The sequence below is a fragment of the Salmo trutta genome, chromosome 25 (genome assembly GCF_901001165.1).
Source record: "Salmo trutta chromosome 25, fSalTru1.1, whole genome shotgun sequence".
NCBI lineage: Eukaryota > Metazoa > Chordata > Actinopteri > Salmoniformes > Salmonidae > Salmo > Salmo trutta.
Genome location: NC_042981.1, coordinates 37,035,858 through 37,054,781, shown reverse-complemented (window position 1 = coordinate 37,054,781; position 18,924 = coordinate 37,035,858). Strand labels below are relative to the sequence as shown.

Genomic DNA, 18,924 nt, shown 5'->3' with positions numbered 1-18,924 from the left:
CTCAAATTATGTCAAGTAGCCTATCAGAAGCTTCTAAAGCCATGATATCATTTTCTTGACTTATCCAAGCCCACAGTCATCTTAGTGTATGTAAACTTCTCACCCACTGGAATTGTGATACAGTGAATTATAAGTGAAATAATCTGTCTGTAAACAATTGTTGGAAAAATGACTTGTGTCATGCACAAAGTAGATGTCCTAACCAACTTGCCAAAACTATAGTTTGTTAACAAGAAATTTGTGGAGTGGTTGAAAAACGAGTTTTAATGACTCCAACCTAAGTGTATGTAAACATCCGACTTCACCTGTAGCTATATTCACTACCAACTACTTTCTATGGGTTATTGGCTTGATCCACCAGACGAATACAGCCAGTTTTTGGCTTTCTGTTTTGACCCCACTGCAGGGCTCACGGTGAGGGGTATGGCAGTTCATATGTGTTTCCCTGTGAGGAAGAAGAGGGGGCGGTCCTCTTTAGCGTTGGCTGTCTGGAACTCGTCACTCAGCCGGAACCTCCACTCGTCCTCGAGCTCTAGCCTCACCACCGTCTGTCTCAGAGAGCTGCGGTCAGCACATATCACACACAGAATCGCCCCTGGACGAGAGAAGAGAGAATACCTTTGAGGATGTGATGACTTTTGTGTGCGTGTGTATGTATATGTGTCACACCCTGATCTGTTTCACCTGTCTTTGTGCTTGTCTCCACCCTCCACCAGGTGTCTCCCATCTCCCCTCATAGATCCCCTGTCTATTTATACCCGTGTTCTTTGTTTGTCTGTTGCCAGTTAGTTTTGTTCGTCAAGCCTACCAGCTTTGTTCCCCTTGCTCCTGTCTTTCTAAAGTTCCTGTTTTCTAGTTTTCCCGGTTTTGACCATTCTCCCTGCCCTGACCCTGAGCCTGCCTGCCGTCCTGTACCTTGTCCCACCACACTGGATTATTGACCTCTGCCTGCCCTGACCCTGAGACTGCCTGCCCTGACCCTGAGACTGCCTGCCGTTCTGTACTTTTTGGACTCTGATATGGATTACTGACCTCTGCCTGCCCTTGATCTGTCGTTTTGTCTGCCTCCTGTTCTAGTAATAAACTTTTGTTACTTCGACACTGTCTGCATCTGGGTCTTTCCTAAAACGTGATAGTACGAACTGGCCCTGACCGATCCGGCAGACTCAGACCAGCTCCACAACGCTGTATCCCTACAAGGAGCCACCTTTGGACGACATGAGGAGTTACTGAAATGTCTTATGGAGGGACTCCATACCCTGGCAGAACGCCATGACCAGACGTTCAAGACTTTGCTGGAGCAATTCCGCTGATTGCCCACTGGGCAGCAGGTCACACCCGTAATCTCCCAGCCTACCCCAGTGTCCCGAGAACCCTGCTTACCTCCTCCGGAGCCTTACACCGGAGATTCCGGAACCTGCCGGGCTTTTCTCCCCCAGTGCTCCCTCATTTTCGAGCTGTAGCCTTCTTCGTTCCCCTCGGACCGCGCTACATCATAACGCTGATGTCTGGGAGGGCACCCGCCTGGGCTACGGCGGTGTGGGAGCAACAGTCCGCCGTCTGCCTCAGTCTAGAGGATTTTGTGGCGGAAGTTCGGAAGGTGTTTGATTCTTCGTTGTCCGGGAGAGAGGCTGCTCATAAGCTGCTCCAGCTACGTCAAGACTCCAGTAGTGTGGCAGACTTACGCGATGGCTTTTCGCACGTTGGCGGCTGAGAGTGCCTGGAACTCGGAAGCATTGTTCGACATGTTCCTTCACGGACTATTGGAGGTGGTCAAAGATGAGCTTGCAGCCCGGGAGCTACCCATGGACCTTGATTCCCTCATAGCCTTGACCATCCGGATCGATGGGCGGCTTCGAGAATGTAGGAGAGAGAGGGAATCTGTGCTCTGTCGCCCTCGATTCCCACCTCGCCTCCAAAGAATCCTGGAGACCCCCGAAGTCTACATGTCCGAGTGAACCCGACGTCACACGAGTTCTCTCGGGAATCACAGAGGGCTGCCAACTCGCCTCCTTCGGAGTCCAGGCACCTGGGCAGGGCTAGATTGACACTTACGCCGACTCCACACCCAGAGCTGTCTATATTGTGAAACTACGGGACATTTCATAGCTACCTGCCCATTAAAAAACCACGCTCATCAAGGGGCGAGTACTCTGGTGGGCCTTATGGAGAACTTTTCCTCTCTCCATGCCATCCTGCTATGGGGGAACCAGTATAAATCTCTTCGGGTACTCATCAACTCTGGGGCCAATGAGAGCTTTTTTGGACGCTACCCTGGTGTCCGTGCTGGGCATCCCCACTCAGCCCCTCTCCATTCCCATGGACATTAGCCTCTTATGGCTAGGGGGCAGTATTTTCACGGCCGGATAAAAAACGTACCCGATTTAATCTGATTATTACTCCTGCCCAGAAACTAGAATATGCATATAATTATTAGCTTTGGATAGAAAACACTCCAAAGTTTCTAAAACTGTTTGAATGGTGTCTGTGAGTATAACAGAACTCATTTGGCAGGCCGAAACCTGAGAAGATTCCAAACAGGAAGCGCCCTCTCTGACCATTTCTTGCCCTCCTTGATCATCTCTAACCAAAACAGGGGATCTCTGGCATGACGTGACACTTCCTACGGCTCCCATAGGCTCTCAGAACCCGGGAAAAAGCTGAATGACGTAATTCCAAGCCCTGGCTGAAAAGCTTTAGCGTATTTGCTAAGTGGTCTATCAGCGGACAATGGGACTCAGGCTCGTGCACGAGACGACCCCATGTTTTTATTCTATCGTCTTTGAACGGATACATTTTAAACAGCGGTTGACATGCTTCGAAGTACGGTAATGGAATATTTAGAATTTTTTTGTCACGAAATGCGTCGTGCTCGTAACCCTTCTTTACCATTCGGATAGTGTCTTGAACGCACGAACAAAACGCCGCTGTTTGGATATAACTATGGATTATTTGGGACCAAACCAACATTTGTTTTTGAAGTAGAAGTCCTGGGAGTGCATTCTGACGAAGAACACCAAAGGTAATAACATTTTTCTTAAAGTAAATCTGACTTTGGTGAGTGCTAAACTTGCTGGGTGTCTAAATAGCTAGCCGTGATGGCTGGGCTATCTACTGAGAATATTGCAAAATGTGCTTTCACCGAAAAGCTATTTTAAAATCGGACATATCGAGTGCATAGAGGAGTTCTGTATCTATAATTCTTAAAATAATTGTTATGTTTTTTGTGAACGTTTATCGTGAGTAATTTAGTAAATTCACCGGAAGTTTGCGGGGGGTATGCTAGTTCTGAACGTCACATGCTAATGTAAAAAAGCTGGTTTTTGATATAAATATGAACTTGATTGAACAAAACATGCATGCATTGTATAACATAATGTCCTAGGGTTGTCATCTGATGAAGATCATCAAAGGTTAGTGCTGCATTTAGCTGTGGTTTTGTTTTTTGTGACATTATATGCTAGCTTGAAAAATGGGTGTCTGATTATTTCTGGCTGGGTACTCTGCTGACATAATCTAATGTTTTGCTTTCGCTGTAAAGCCTTTTTGAAATCGGACAGTGTGGTTAGATAAAGGAGAGTCTCGTCTTTAAAATGGTGTAAAATAGTCATATGTTTGAAAAATTGAAGTTTTCGGATTTTAGAGGAGTTTGTATTTCGCGCCACGCCCATCATTGGATATTGGAGCAGGTGTTCCGCTAGCGGAACGTCTAGATGTAAGAGGTTTAAAGCGCTGGACGGGCGCTCTATAGGCCGGGTCACTCACAATACCACTCCCATGGTATTGTGAGAGGGGCTACAGTGAGGCAATCCAATTTATGCTGATTAAGTCTCCTCAGGTTCCCGTGGTATCGGGATTCTCTTGGCTCCAGTGACACAATCCCATCATAGATGCCATTATGGGCAGGAGCCAGTTCTGCCACACCCATTGTCTGAAGTCAGCGCAACATTCCCGGGATGTCTTCCTGTGGGCTCGGAAGTTGCCCCGGACCTTTCAGCCATTCCCGCGGAGTACCAGGACCCGGGCCACTTCGCTTCCACCACACTGACCCTATGACTGCGGGATTGACCTTCTCCCAGGCACCACTCCGCCCCGGGGACAACTGTACTCTCTGTCGGGTCCGGAGACCAAGGCCATGGAGACCTACATTGAGAACTCCCTAAATGCAGGGTTCATCCGTCCTTCTGCCTCCCCCGCCGGCGCAGGTTTCTTCTTTGTGGAGAAGAAGGGCAAATCCCTGCACCCGTGCATCGACTACCGGGGCCTCAATGAAATCACGGTGAAGAACCGCTACCCGCTACCACTCATCTCCTTGGCCTTCGAGCCGCTCCAGGGGGCCACCGTGTTCTCCAATCTGGACCTATGGAACGCTTACAATCTGGTGCGGATATGGGAAGGGGACAAGTGGAAGACCGCCAGCGGTCACTACGAGTATCTGGTCATGCCATTTAGCCTTACCAATGCCCCAGCTGTATTCCAGGCTCTGGTTAATGATGTTCTCCGCAACATGTTGAACCGGTTAGTCTTCGTCTACCTCAACGATGTCCTCATCTTCTCCTGCTCCGCCCAAGAACAAGTGCTCCACGTCCAACAGATTCTCCAACACCTCCTGGAGAACCAGCTTTTTGTGACGGCGTTGAAGTGCAAATTCCATCACTCCACCATCCCCTTCCTGGGTTACATCATCGCTGCTGGGAGTGTACAGATGGATCCCGGGAAGGTGAGAGCGGTGGTGGATTGGCCCCAGCCTACGTCCAGGGTGCAGCTACAACATTTCCTGGGTGTCTGCAACTTTTATCGCCGCTTTATCCGGGGTTACAACACCCTGGCTTCCCCCGTCTGCACTCACCTCTCCCAAGGTTCCGTTCACGTGGTCCCCAGCTGACCGGGCGTTCCGGGATCTCAAACACCATTTCACCACAGCTCCCATCTTGGTTCATCCTGACCTGTCTCGCCAGTATGTGGTGGAGGCCGATGCTTTGGATATCGGAGTGGGGGCTGTCCTGCCCTGGACCTCAAGTTACATCCCTGCGCCTTCTTCTCCTCAACGCCATGGAGAGGAACTACGATGCGGTGAATCGTGAGCTTCTCGCGTTGAAGATGGCGTTGGAGGAGTGGAGGCACTGGCTGGAGGGGGCGGAACATCCGTTCAATGTGTGGACCGACCACAAGAACCTGGAATATCTCTGCACCGCCAAGCGTCTCAATTCCAGATGGGGAAAAGGCCGGTTTATCGGCCCTTTCCCCATCTCCAAGGTCATTAGCCCCTTTGCTGTTCGTCTTCTGTTGCCCCGTACCCTCCATATATATACAGCACTTTTCATGTGTCTAAAATCAAACCCATGTCTCACAGCCCTTTGTCTCCTGTTTCCACCACTCTGGATTATTGACCTCTGCCTGCCCTGACCCCGAGACTGCCTGCCGTTCTGTACCTTATGGACTCTGATCTGGATTACTGACCTCTGCCTGCCCTTGACCTGTCGTTTTGCCTGCCCCCTGTCCTAGTAATAAACTTTTGTTACATCGACACGGTCTGCATCTGGGTCTTTTCAAAGACGTGATAATATGTGGTGTGTGTGCCTGCATGGGTCTTTGTGCGTGTACCTTTGAGAAAGTGAAACTTCTTAAGAAAGCCTGGTGTGACGAAGGAATCACAGAAGCAGAGCAGCAGGCCGCTGAACAGCAGCTCCGCAGTACTGATGTTGATGGAGTGAGGTCTGGAACTCACAAAACACACCGTCACCTAGAGAGAGAGGGAGGAGGGAGGGGAAACAAAAGACACACTGGTGAGTGATCCGACATCGAAACAATCACATATGTATTTGTGTGTGTGTGTGTGTGTACCTCAGGCCCCAGGTTGAGGTAGCAGTCTACAGACAGAATGGGGTGTGTGTAGTTGCGTGCGCTGAGGGGGAAAAGGCGTTGGCTGGTGTGTTGCAGGTATTTCTCCAGCAGTAGCTGTGCAGGCGTGGCCAGGAATGGATGCTTGCTGTCCGGGGCACAGATATACTGTGACGGCTGGATGGAGGTGGGGACGTCAGTTATCTAAAACCACACATTACATCAACATTGCAATGGTCAAAGCGTGAACATTAGACAAAATGAGCGACTGGATTCAATACATGTTGCTGAAGTTCCGCCTTACAGCGCGATATACATTTCAAGGTAATGTTCCCGAATTGGCGGAGAGACTGGATTCATGGTACACGCCACCGGCTCAATCAGAAATGACCTAAAAATGTAAATCGCGCTATAACGCGGAACTTCAACAGTACGGATTGAATCGAGCCCCAGAACTTACATTAGAGAGGGATATGAATTGATCGCATCGGAACACTACATTTGGTCTTAAGTCGAGTGACACTGTACCCCACGATGATGAAGGTGGTGGTGTGGGTGTGGTTTTGTGTATGTCTGCCTATTTTATTGTATGTGTGCGTATGGTTCTGTGTATGTGTATGTGAGTGTGTGTAAGCCTGTACCTTGGTCTTGATGATGAAGGTACGGTATCCTCCGATAGCGATCTGTTTCTTCATCACACTGAAGTTGTTGAAACGACAGATAAGCAGACCGGCACTGTGGGCTCGCAGGGTGAAGTCCACATCATCACACATGAACCTGAGGGGGAAGAAGAGGAGAGGGGGAGCAGAGGAAGAGAGGAAGCGGAGGAAGAGAGTGGAGAGGGAGAAAAAGAAGGTAAAAAGAAGAGTGAGAAAGAGGAAGAGTGATGTTCAGTGACGTTTTTTCCACCAGAGATGTGATGTGTTTCACATAGAAACCACTTCAACCTAGCAGCCACACTCTTACAATAACAATTACTTATGTAAAGTAAAGTGTCTGTCCCCTCTCATCCATTCTGGTTGTATTGTATTGTATTCCATTCTTTTATATTTGGCAGCAGGTAGCCTAGCGTTTAAGAGCGTTGGGCCAGTAACTAAAAGACTTCTGGTTTGAATCCCTGAGCTGACTAGGTGAAAAATCTGTCGTTGTACCCTTTAGCATGGCACTTAACCTTAGTTAATCTGGATAAGAGCATCTACTAATGTGATAATATTTTACTCTATTCTACTGTCTCACCTGTTCTCGTTGTATTGGACGTCCTGGGTCAGGTCCACATTGAGAAGCAGGAAGTCGTGGAGGTGTCCTCTGGAGAACGGTTCCTCGTGACGAGCTCCTCCCCCCTTCCCCTGACCCTGGGAGCGACTGACCCACTTCCTGATCCCACAGAGGCTGTACTGGGTGAGGTCAGGACACGCCTCCATGTGCTGCAGCACCTGCTTCAGAGACACGTTCCTCTCTACACGCCCTGAGGCACTGGAGGGGAGAGAGAGGACACAGACAGAGAGAGAGAAAAAGACAGAGAGAGATGATTACAGAGCTCCGCGAGGACAATACTTTCAAAACATCAATATAAAAAAAACTAAAAAACATTGTGTTGATGTGTGCGTAGCTGAGACTTGTCCCTTGTACGCGAGAGTGTGTGTGCTTGGGTGAGTGTGTGTGTATGCCTGTGTGAGTCCAGGTCCACGGCGTTCCACATGACGCAGGAGTCATCAGACACTATGATGAAGGGCCAGATGTCGGCCGGCAGCCCCCCTCCTTCCAGCCTGTGCCTGCGCTCCAGCCCCAGGTTGTGATAGGACAGCTCCTTGATCAGGAAGTGGGCAGCACCTTGGGGGAGGGGCCAGAGGTCAGAGAGAGAGAGAGACATCGGGAAACACTGTTGTTATATTTCTGTGTTAGTGCGTCTCATGTTGTTAGATTGTCTGTTGTGTGTATTCTCTCCTCCACTCACTCACTCACTCCACAATGGGTGAGAGATAGACAAAGGGAGAGAGGGGGAGAGAGTGAATGGGAAAGAGAGTGGAGGGTGTTAGCGCACCGATGCCGACTCCATTGAAGATGGTGGGCAGCACCAGGATGATGTGGTTGGGCCAGTACTTCTTATAGACAGCCATCTCGTACTCCTTGATGACCAGGATGTGGATGTGGGCCGCCCCGTCCATGGCGTGGAACAGGTTAAACAGGCCGTGCTCATGACGACCCGTCGTCGGGGTGAAGATGGGGCTCTTGATGCAATCTGGGTTCTGATGGGGGGAAAGGAGAAACATGCAGCGGCATATATAAAAGTCTGAGGGGGCTCTACAAAGATCTGATGATCTTAGGGCTTCTACACTTTGTAGGTCCGTATACAGAGGAGGTTTCCGATAGGGAAAGCATATAGAAAAGAAAGAAAGAGAGCAAGCAAGCGAGAAAGAGAGAAACAAAGAAAGGTTGGCAGATGAGGAAAACAGGAAGTTGGGTGGTGGAATTAGCCAGTGCATTCTGTAGGGGTTAACGCAAACGTTAGAGTATGGCTGTGGTCTGATTCTCTACTCTTCTCCTTGACTTGTGCACTTGCTCATCCCCCTAGCAGATTGAAAGGCACTGGATGGCTGTAAGGAGTTTGTACCACATTTCTGACATCCAGAAATAGGAGTGAACAAGTGCGCCCTTGAGGAAGAAGGGTAGAGAATGGGTATTATGGTTAGTAGTAGGGGGTAAGGGGGTTACCCAATCGGAGGTGAGGGGCAGTCTCATGCTCTCCAGCTGGCCTCCTGGTTGGCTGAAGCTGAAGTGGTGTTGTTTAGACTTGGGGATGATGAAGTAGAGCTGGATCTCATCCCCCAGCAGCCGGTGGGAGAAGGTGAAGCCATGCAGCAGCGATTCATACATCTACAGGTAAAGTATATGGTGGAACACAGTTATCTATCTGCAGGTCTAGAATACATTATTAGACATGCAGTAGACCAACTGGAGCAATGACTGGTGAAACGATGAACAAATAGCGCGTGTGTTCTCTGCTCACCTGGTATCCGGGGTTGAAGCCCGTGTACTGGTGACACTGTTCACAGTGGTGGTAGGTGTTGTAGGCTGCGTATTTGGACAGTTTGATCCTGGCCGTCCGCCTCCGCAGATACACGTCCTCCTTACGTCTGGGGTTTCCTGGGGGACAGAGCAGGGGCTGGGGGTTAGTTAACCTGGCAAACGCCAGTCTAGAACCATGGAACATCTCCGACAACCACAGTCACGTACATATAGCTACACACTTAGAATAAAATGAGCTCATCTAAAACCCAGAATGGTTCTACCTGGAACATAAAAGGGTTCCCCTATGGGGACAGTAGAATAAGCCTTTTTTTCTCTCTAAGAGTGTACAGAGTTCAGCCAAACTAGAAATAGTAGAAAAAGAGATCAGGAGGTCCAAGACAATGACATCATCTAGTAAATCTCACAATCACAATGATAACCGAGAGAGATGCCCCACTCCCCTATCCTACCGTCAGTGTTCGGGTAGTAGTCAGGGCAATAGACAGTGCTGATGTCTTCATATTTGGGGTTGTGGATGGTGTAGTCGAAGGGCATGCCCCTCAGTGTGTCTATTATCGGCCAGGGGGCACAGGCTGGGTGGTACTGGACACACTCCAGCTGGTCACCTATACCACACACACACACACACACACACACACACACACACACACACACACGCACGCGTGTTTACATTCATAATACATTCACAACAGCTCATGGGTCCTTAATAAACATCTATACATGCATGGCAACCTATATAATTCATTCAAGGAATACCTGGGATAGGATAAAGTAATCCTTCTAACCCCCCCCTTAAAAGATTTAGATGCACTATTGTAAAGTGGTTGTTCCACTGGATATCATAAGGTGAATGCACCAATTTGTAAGTCGCTCTGGATAAGAGCGTCTGCTAAATGACTTAAATGTAAATGTAATTCATAATGCATTACACATGTTGTGTATACAACACACAGACGTCTATACCAGCAAATAGCGACTTAAAATAACCTCTTCGTGGAAGCTATACTGTGCTGTAATTCATTCAAAGTGTATTACACACACACACGTGATGCATATTATTAAGACTAGTGCAGAGTGGAGGGTCGCGGTAGTTATGGAGTGTTGTCATGGTAACTCACTGGTGTTGATCTCTTCCTCGTCATAGATGTCCACCTCCATCAGTCTGATCAGCATACGAGACAGGATGCCCAGAAACTGGAGGTACGCCCCTGTCTTCCCCACCTGAACAGGTTCCAGTAGTCAGAATAGTGTGTGTGTGTGTGTCACCAGTGTGTGTGTGCATGTGTGTGTGTACCTGTGGGGGCCCGCTGAGCAGCAGTCTGCGGGGATGGAAGTTGTCCGTGCGTCCCTCTGCGGGACGGTTGCTGCTGTCCATGTGGCAAGGCCTTGGGATGGTCCACTGGCGGTAATACAGAGACTGTTCTGTACACGTCATCATCTTACTCAGCAGAGGTCTGACATCACAGGAAAGAAAACGTTAATATACAACATAATATACAACATCTTACTCACCAGTGTGTGTGGAGCTGGCCCAGACTACAGACAGGTGAGGTGTGTGTGGAGCTGGCCCAGACTACAGACAGGTGAGGTGTGTGTGTGGAGCTGGCCCAGACTACAGACAGGTGAGGTGTGTGTGGAGCTGGCCCAGACTACAGACAGGTGAGGTGTGTGTGTGGAGCTGGCCCAGACTACAGACAGGTGAGGTGTGTGTGGATATGGCCCAGACTACAGACAGGTGAGGTGTGTGTGTGGAGCTGGCCCAGACTACAGACAGGTGAGGTGTGTGTGTGGAGCTGGCCCAGACTACAGACAGGTGAGGTGTGTGTGGATATGGCCCAGACTACAGACAGGTGAGGTGTGTGTGTGGAGCTGGCCCAGACTACAGACAGGTGAGGTGTGTGTGTGGAGCTGGCCCAGACTACAGACAGGTGAGGTGTGTGTGGATATGGCCCAGACTACAGACAGGTGAGGTGTGTGTGGATATGGCCCAGACTACAGACAGGTGAGGTGTGTGTGGATATGGCCCAGACTACAGACAGGTGAGGTGTGTGTGGATATGGCCCAGACTACAGACAGGTGAGATGTGTGTGGATATGGCCCAGACTACAGACAGGTGAGGTGTGTGTGGAGCTGGCCCAGACTACAGACAGGTGAGGTGTGTGTGTGGATATGGCCCAGACTACAGACAGGTGAGGTGTGTGTGGAGCTGGCCCAGACTACAGACAGGTGAGGTGTGTGTGTGGATATGGCCCAGACTACAGACAGGTGAGGTGTGTGTGGAGCTGGCCCAGACTACAGACAGGTGAGGTGTGTTTGGAGCTGGCCCAGACTACAGACAGGTGAGGTGTGTGTGTGGATATGGCCCAGACTACAGACAGGTGAGGTGTGTGTGTGGATATGGCCCAGACTACAGACAGGTGAGGTGTGTGTGGATATGGCCCAGACTACAGACAGGTGAGGTGTGTGTGGATATGGCCCAGACTACAGACAGGTGAGGTGTGTGTGGAGCTGGCCCAGACTACAGACAGGTGAGGTGTGTGTGGATATGGCCCAGACTACAGACAGGTGAGGTGTGTGTGGAGCTGGCCCAGACTACAGACAGGTGAGGTGTGTGTGGATATGGCCCAGACTACAGACAGGTGAGGTGTGTGTGGATATGGCCCAGACTACAGACAGGTGAGGTGTGTGTGGATATGGCCCAGACTACAGACAGGTGAGGTGTGTGTGGATATGGCCCAGACTACAGACAGGTGAGGTGTGTGTGGATATGGCCCAGACTACAGACAGGTGAGGTGTGTGTGGATATGGCCTAGACAACAGACAGGTGAGGTGTGTGTGGAGCTGGCCCAGACTACAGACAGGTGAGGTGTGTGTGGAGCTGGCCCAGACTACAGACAGGTGAGGTGTGTGTGGATATGGCCCAGACTACAGACAGGTGAGGTGTGTGTGGATATGGCCCAGACTACAGACAGGTGAGGTGTGTGTGGATATGGCCCAGACTACAGACAGGTGAGGTGTGTGTGGATATGGCCCAGACTACAGACAGGTGAGGTGTGTGTGGAGCTGGCCCAGACTACAGACAGGTGAGGTGTGTGTGTGGATATGGCCCAGACTACAGACAGGTGAGGTGTGTGTGGAGCTGGCCCAGACTACAGACAGGTGAGGTGTGTGTGGAGCTGGCCCAGACTACAGACAGGTGAGGTGTGTGTGGAGCTGGCCCAGACTACAGACAGGTGAGGTGTGTGTGTGGAGCTAGCCCAGACTACAGACAGGTGAGGTGTGTGTGTGGATATGGCCCAGACTACAGACAGGTGAGGTGTGTGTGGATATGGCCCAGACTACAGACAGGTGAGGTGTGTTTGGAGCTGGCCCAGACTACAGACAGGTGAGGTGTGTGTGTGGATATGGCCCAGACTACAGACAGGTGAGGTGTGTGTGGATATGGCCCAGACTACAGACAGGTGAGGTGTGTTTGGATATGGCCCAGACTACAGACAGGTGAGGTGTGTGTGGATATGGCCCAGACTACAGACAGGTGAGGTGTGTGTGGATATGGCCCAGACTACAGACAGGTGAGGTGTGTGTGGAGCTGGCCCAGACTACAAACAGGTGAGGTGTGTGTGGAGCTGGCCCAGACTACAGATAGGTGAGGTGTGTGTGGAGCTGGCCCAGACTACAGACAGGTGAGGTGTGTGTGGAGCTGGCCCAGACTACAGACAGGTGAGGTGTGTGTGGATATGGCCCAGACTACAGACAGGTGAGGTGTGTGTGGATATGGCCCAGACTACAGACAGGTGAGGTGTGTGTGGATATGGCCCAGACTACAGACAGGTGAGGTGTGTGTGGATATGGCCCAGACTACAGACAGGTGAGGTGTGTGTGGATATGGCCCAGACTACAGACAGGTGAGGTGTGTGTGGAGCTGGCCCAGACTACAGACAGGTGAGGTGTGTGTGGATATGGCCCAGACTACAGACAGGTGAGGTGTGTGTGGATATGGCCCAGACTACAGACAGGTGAGGTGTGTGTGTGGAGCTGGCCCAGACTACAGACAGGTGAGGTGTGTGTGTGGAGCTGGCCCAGACTACAGACAGGTGAGGTGTGTGTGGATATGGCCCAGACTACAGACAGGTGAGATGTGTGTGGAGCTGGCCCAGACTACAGACAGGTGAGGTGTGTGTGTGGAGCTGGCCCAGACTACAGACAGGTGAGGTGTGTGTGGATATGGCCCAGACTACAGACAGGTGAGATGTGTGTGTGGAGCTGGCCCAGACTACAGACAGGTGAGGTGTGTGTGTGTGGAGCTGGCCCAGACTACAGACAGGTGAGGTGTGTGTGGATATGGCCCAGACTACAGACAGGTGAGGTGTGTGTGTGGAGCTGGCCCAGACTATAGACAGGTGAGGTGTGTGTGTGTGGAGCTGGCCCAGACTACAGACAGGTGAGGTGTGTGTGGATATGGCCCAGACTACAGACAGGTGAGGTGTGTGTGGAGCTGGCCCAGACTACAGACAGGTGAGGTGTGTGTGGAGCTGGCCCAGACTACAGACAGGTGAGGTGTGTGTGGATATGGCCCAGACTACAGACAGGTGAGGTGTGTGTGGATATGGCCCAGACTACAGACAGGTGAGGTGTGTGTGGAGCTGGCCCAGACTACAGACAGGTGAGGTGTGTGTGGAGCTGGCCCAGACTACAGACAGGTGAGGTGTGTGTGGAGCTGGCCTAGACTACAGACAGGTGAGGTGTGTGTGGATATGGCCCAGACTACAGACAGGTGAGGTGTGTGTGTGGAGCTGGCCCAGACTACAGACAGGTGAGGTGTGTGTGGAGCTGGCCCAGACTACAGACAGGTGAGGTGTGTTTGGAGCTGGCCCAGACTACAGACAGGTGAGGTGTGTGTGGATATGGCCCAGACTACAGACAGGTGAGGTGTGTGTGGAGTTGGCCCAGACTACAGACAGGTGAGGTGTGTGTGGATATGGCCCAGACTACAGACAGGTGAGGTGTGTGTGGATATGGCCCAGACTACAGACAGGTGAAGTGTGTGTGGATATGGCCCAGACTACAGACAGGTGAGGTGTGTGTGGATATGGCCCAGACTACAGACAGGTGAGGTGTGTGTGGAGCTGGCCCAGACTACAGACAGGTGAGGTGTGTGTGTGGATATGGCCCAGACTACAGACAGGTGAGGTGTGTGTGGAGCTGGCCCAGACTACAAACAGGTGAGGTGTGTGTGGAGCTGGCCCAGACTACAGATAGGTGAGGTGTGTGTGGAGCTGGCCCAGACTACAGACAGGTGAGGTGTGTGTGGAGCTGGCCCAGACTACAGACAGGTGAGGTGTGTGTGGATATGGCCCAGACTACAGACAGGTGAGGTGTGTGTGGATATGGCCCAGACTACAGACAGGTGAGGTGTGTGTGGATATGGCCCAGACTACAGACAGGTGAGGTGTGTGTGGAGCTGGCCCAGACTACAGACAGGTGAGGTGTGTGTGGATATGGCCCAGACTACAGACAGGTGAGGTGTGTGTGGATATGGCCAGACTACAGACAGGTGAGGTGTGTGTGGAGCTGGCCCAGACTACAGACAGGTGAGGTGTGTGTGTGGAGCTGGCCCAGACTACAGACAGGTGAGGTGTGTGTGGATATGGCCCAGACTACAGACAGGTGAGATGTGTGTGGAGCTGGCCCAGACTACAGACAGGTGAGGTGTGTGTGTGGAGCTGGCCCAGACTACAGACAGGTGAGGTGTGTGTGGATATGGCCCAGACTACAGACAGGTGAGATGTGTGTGTGGAGCTGGCCAGACTACAGACAGGTGAGGTGTGTGTGTGTGGAGCTGGCCCAGACTACAGACAGGTGAGGTGTGTGTGGATATGGCCCAGACTACAGACAGGTGAGGTGTGTGTGTGGAGCTGGCCCAGACTACAGACAGGTGAGGTGTGTGTGGAGCTGGCCCAGACTACAGACAGGTGAGGTGTGTGTGGATATGGCCCAGACTACAGACAGGTGAGGTGTGTGTGGAGCTGGCCCAGACTACAGACAGGTGAGGTGTGTGTGAGCTGGCCCAGACTACAGACAGGTGAGGTGTGTGTGGATATGGCCCAGACTACAGACAGGTGAGGTGTGTGTGGAGCTGGCCCAGACTACAGACAGGTGAGGTGTGTGTGGAGCTGGCCCAGACTACAGACAGGTGAGGTGTGTGTGGAGCTGGCCCAGACTACAGACAGGTGAGGTGTGTGTGGATATGGCCCAGACTACAGACAGGTGAGGTGTGTGTGTGGAGCTGGCCCAGACTACAGACAGGTGAGGTGTGTGTGGAGCTGGCCCAGACTACAGACAGGTGAGGTGTGTTTGGAGCTGGCCCAGACTACAGACAGGTGAGGTGTGTGTGGATATGGCCCAGACTACAGACAGGTGAGGTGTGTGTGGAGTTGGCCCAGACTACAGACAGGTGAGGTTGGTGTGGATATGGCCCAGACTACAGACAGGTGAGGTGTGTGTGGATATGGCCCAGACTACAGACAGGTGAAGTGTGTGTGGATATGGCCCAGACTACAGACAGGTGAGGTGTGTGTGGATATGGCCCAGACTACAGACAGGTGAGGTGTGTGTGGAGCTAGCCCAGACTACAGACAGGTGAGGTGTGTGTGTGGATATGGCCCAGACTACAGACAGGTGAGGTGTGTGTGGATATGGCCCAGACTACAGACAGGTGAGGTGTGTGTGGAGCTGGCCCAGACTACAGGACAGGTGAGGTGTGTGTGTGGATATGGCCCAGACTACAGACAGGTGAGGTGTGTGTGGATATGGCCCAGACTACAGACAGGTGAGGTGTGTGTGGAGCTGGCCCAGACTACAGACAGGTGAGGTGTGTGTGGATATGGCCCAGACTACAGACAGGTGAGGTGTGTGTGGATATGGCCCAGACTACAGACAGGTGAGGTGTGAGTGGATATGGCCCAGACTACAGACAGGTGAGGTGTGAGTGGATATGGCCCAGACTACAGACCGGTGAGGTGTGTGTGGATATGGCCCAGACTACAGACAGGTGAGGTGTGTGTGGAGCTGGCCCAGACTACAGACAGGTGAGGTGTGTGTGGATATGGCCCAGACTACAGACAGGTGAGGTGTGTGTGGATATGGCCCAGACTACAGACAGGTGAGGTGTGTGTGGAGCTGGCCCAGACTACAGACAGGTGAGGTGTGTGTGTGGAGCTGGCCCAGACTACAGACAGGTGAGGTGTGTGTGTGGAGCTGGCCCAGACTACAGACAGGTGAGGTGTGTGTGTGGAGCTGGCCCAGACTACAGACAGGTGAGGTGTGTGTGGATATGGCCCAGACTACAGACAGGTGAGGTGTGTGTGGATATGGCCCAGACTACAGACAGGTGAGGTGTGTGTGTGGAGCTGGCCCAGACTACAGACAGGTGAGGTGTGTGTGTGTGGAGCTGGCCCAGACTACAGACAGGTGAGGTGTGTGTGGATATGGCCCAGACTACAGGACAGGTGAGGTGTGTGTGGATAGGCCCAGACTACAGACAGGTGAGGTGTGTGTGGAGCTGGCCCAGACTACAGACAGGTGAGGTGTGTGTGTGGATATGGCCCAGACTACAGACAGGTGAGGTGTGTGTGGAGCTGGCCAAGACTACAGACAGGTGAGGTGTGTGTGGAGCTGGCCAGACTACAGACAGGTGAGGTGTGTGTGTGGATATGGCCCAGACTACAGACAGGTGAGGTGTGTGTGGATATGGCCCAGACTACAGACAGGTGAGGTGTGTGTGGATATGGCCCAGACTACAGACAGGTGAGGTGTGTGTGGTATGGCCCAGACTACAGACAGGTGAGGTGTGTGTGGATATGGCCCAGACTACAGACAGGTGAGGTGTGTGTGGATATGGCCCAGACTACAGACAGGTGAGGTGTGTGTGGAGCTGGCCCAGACTACAGACAGGTGAGGTGTGTGTGGAGCTGGCCCAGACTACAGACAGGTGAGGTGTGTGTGGATATGGCCCAGACTACAGACAGGTGAGGTGTGTGTGGAGCTGGCCCAGACTACAGACAGGTGAGGTGTGTGTGGAGCTGGCCCAGACTACAGACAGGTGAGGTGTGTGTGGAGCTGGCCCAGACTACAGACAGGTGAGGTGTGTGTGGATATGGCCCAGACTACAGACAGGTGAGGTGTGTGTGTGGATATGGCCCAGACTACAGACAGGTGAGGTGTGTGTGGAGCTGGCCCAGACTACAGACAGGTGAGGTGTGTTTGGAGCTGGCCCAGACTACAGACAGGTGAGGTGTGTGTGGATAGGCCCAGACTACAGACAGGTGAGGTGTGTGTGGAGTTGGCCCAGACTACAGACAGGTGAGGTGTGTGTGGATATGGCCCAGACTACAGACAGGTGAGGTGTGTGTGGATATGGCCCAGACTACAGACAGGTGAGGTGTGTGTGGATATGGCCCAGACTACAGACAGGTGAGGTGTGTGTGGAGCTGGCCCAGACTACAGACAGGTGAGGTGTGTGTGTGGATATGGCCCAGACTACAGACAGGTGAGGTGTGTGTGGATATGGCCCAGACTACAGACAGGTGAGGTGTGTGTGGAGCTGGCCCAGACTACAGACAGGTGAGGTGTGTGTGTGGATATGGCCCAGACTACAGACAGGTGAGGTGTGTGTGGATATGGCCCAGACTACAGACAGGTGAGGTGTGTGTGGATATGGCCCAGACTACAGACAGGTGAGGTGTGTGTGGAGCTGGCCCAGACTACAGACAGGTGAGGTGTGTGTGTGGATATGGCCCAGACTACAGACAGGTGAGGTGTGTGTGGATATGGCCCAGACTACAGACAGGTGAGGTGTGTGTGGAGCTGGCCCAGACTACAGACAGGTGAGGTGTGTGTGTGGATATGGCCCAGACTACAGGACAGGTGAGGTGTGTGTGGATATGGCCCAGACTACAGACAGGTGAGGTGTGTGTGGAGCTGGCCCAGACTACAGACAGGTGAGGTGTGTGTGGATATGGCCCAGACTACAGACAGGTGAGGTGTGTGTGGATATGGCCCAGACTACAGACAGGTGAGGTGTGAGTGGATATGGCCCAGACTACAGACAGGTGAGGTGTGAGTGGATATGGCCCAGACTACAGACCGGTGAGGTGTGTGTGGATATGGCCCAGACTACAGACAGGTGAGGTGTGTGTGGAGCTGGCCCAGACTACAGACAGGTGAGGTGTGTGTGGAGTTGGCCCAGACTACAGACAGGTGAGGTGTGTGTGGATATGGCCCAGACTACAGACAGGTGAGGTGTGTGTGGAGCTGGCCCAGACTACAGACAGGTGAGGTGTGTGTGTGGAGCTGGCCCAGACTACAGACAGGTGAGGTGTCTGTGTGGAGCTGGCCCAGACTACAGACAGGTGAGGTTTGTGTGTGGAGCTGGCCCAGACTACAGACAGGTGAGGTGTGTGTGGATATGGCCCAGACTACAGACAGGTGAGGTGTGTGTGGATATGGCCAGACTACAGACAGGTGAGGTGTGTGTGTGGAGCTGGCCCAGACTACAGACAGGTGAGGTGTGTGTGTGTGGAGCTGGCCCAGACTACAGACAGGTGAGGTGTGTGTGGATATGGCCCAGACTACAGACAGGTGAGGTGTGTGTGGATATGGCCCAGACTACAGACAGGTGAGGTGTGTGTGGAGCTGGCCCAGACTACAGACAGGTGAGGTGTGTGTGTGGATATGGCCCAGACTACAGACAGGTGAGGTGTGTGTGGAGCTGGCCAAGACTACAGACAGGTGAGGTGTGTGTGGAGCTGGCCCAGACTAAGGACAGGTGAGGTGTGTGTGTGGATATGGCCCAGACTACAGACAGGTGAGGTGTGTGGATATGGCCCAGACTACAGACAGGTGAGGTGTGTGTGGATATGGCCCAGACTACAGACAGGTGAGGTGTGTGTGGATATGGCCCAGACTACAGACAGGTGAGTGTGTGGATATGGCCCAGACTACAGACAGGTGAGGTGTGTGTGGATATGGCCCAGACTACAGACAGGTGAGGTG

The 18,924-nt window shown here is 52.2% G+C and overlaps 1 protein-coding gene across 2 annotated transcripts in view; it reads right to left on the bottom strand.

Annotated features, from left to right (window-relative positions):
* Positions 1-251: 251 nt before the first annotated feature.
* Positions 252-18,924, bottom strand: part of LOC115162509 (protein GREB1-like) — a 67,886-nt gene continuing 49,213 nt past the window's right edge. For both annotated transcript variants that reach the window (XM_029713865.1, XM_029713866.1), the window contains exons 22-33: positions 10,166-10,325; positions 9,990-10,092; positions 9,321-9,476; positions 8,849-8,985; positions 8,554-8,715; positions 7,883-8,087; positions 7,509-7,671; positions 7,078-7,314; positions 6,483-6,618; positions 5,845-6,045; positions 5,605-5,743; positions 252-595 (exon numbers count right to left, since the gene is read on the bottom strand). In XM_029713865.1, coding sequence (XP_029569725.1) covers positions 432-595; positions 5,605-5,743; positions 5,845-6,045; positions 6,483-6,618; positions 7,078-7,314; positions 7,509-7,671; positions 7,883-8,087; positions 8,554-8,715; positions 8,849-8,985; positions 9,321-9,476; positions 9,990-10,092; positions 10,166-10,325 — 1,963 coding nt within the window. In that variant the 3' untranslated portion in view covers positions 252-431. The remainder of the gene's footprint in view (positions 596-5,604; positions 5,744-5,844; positions 6,046-6,482; positions 6,619-7,077; positions 7,315-7,508; positions 7,672-7,882; positions 8,088-8,553; positions 8,716-8,848; positions 8,986-9,320; positions 9,477-9,989; positions 10,093-10,165; positions 10,326-18,924) is intronic.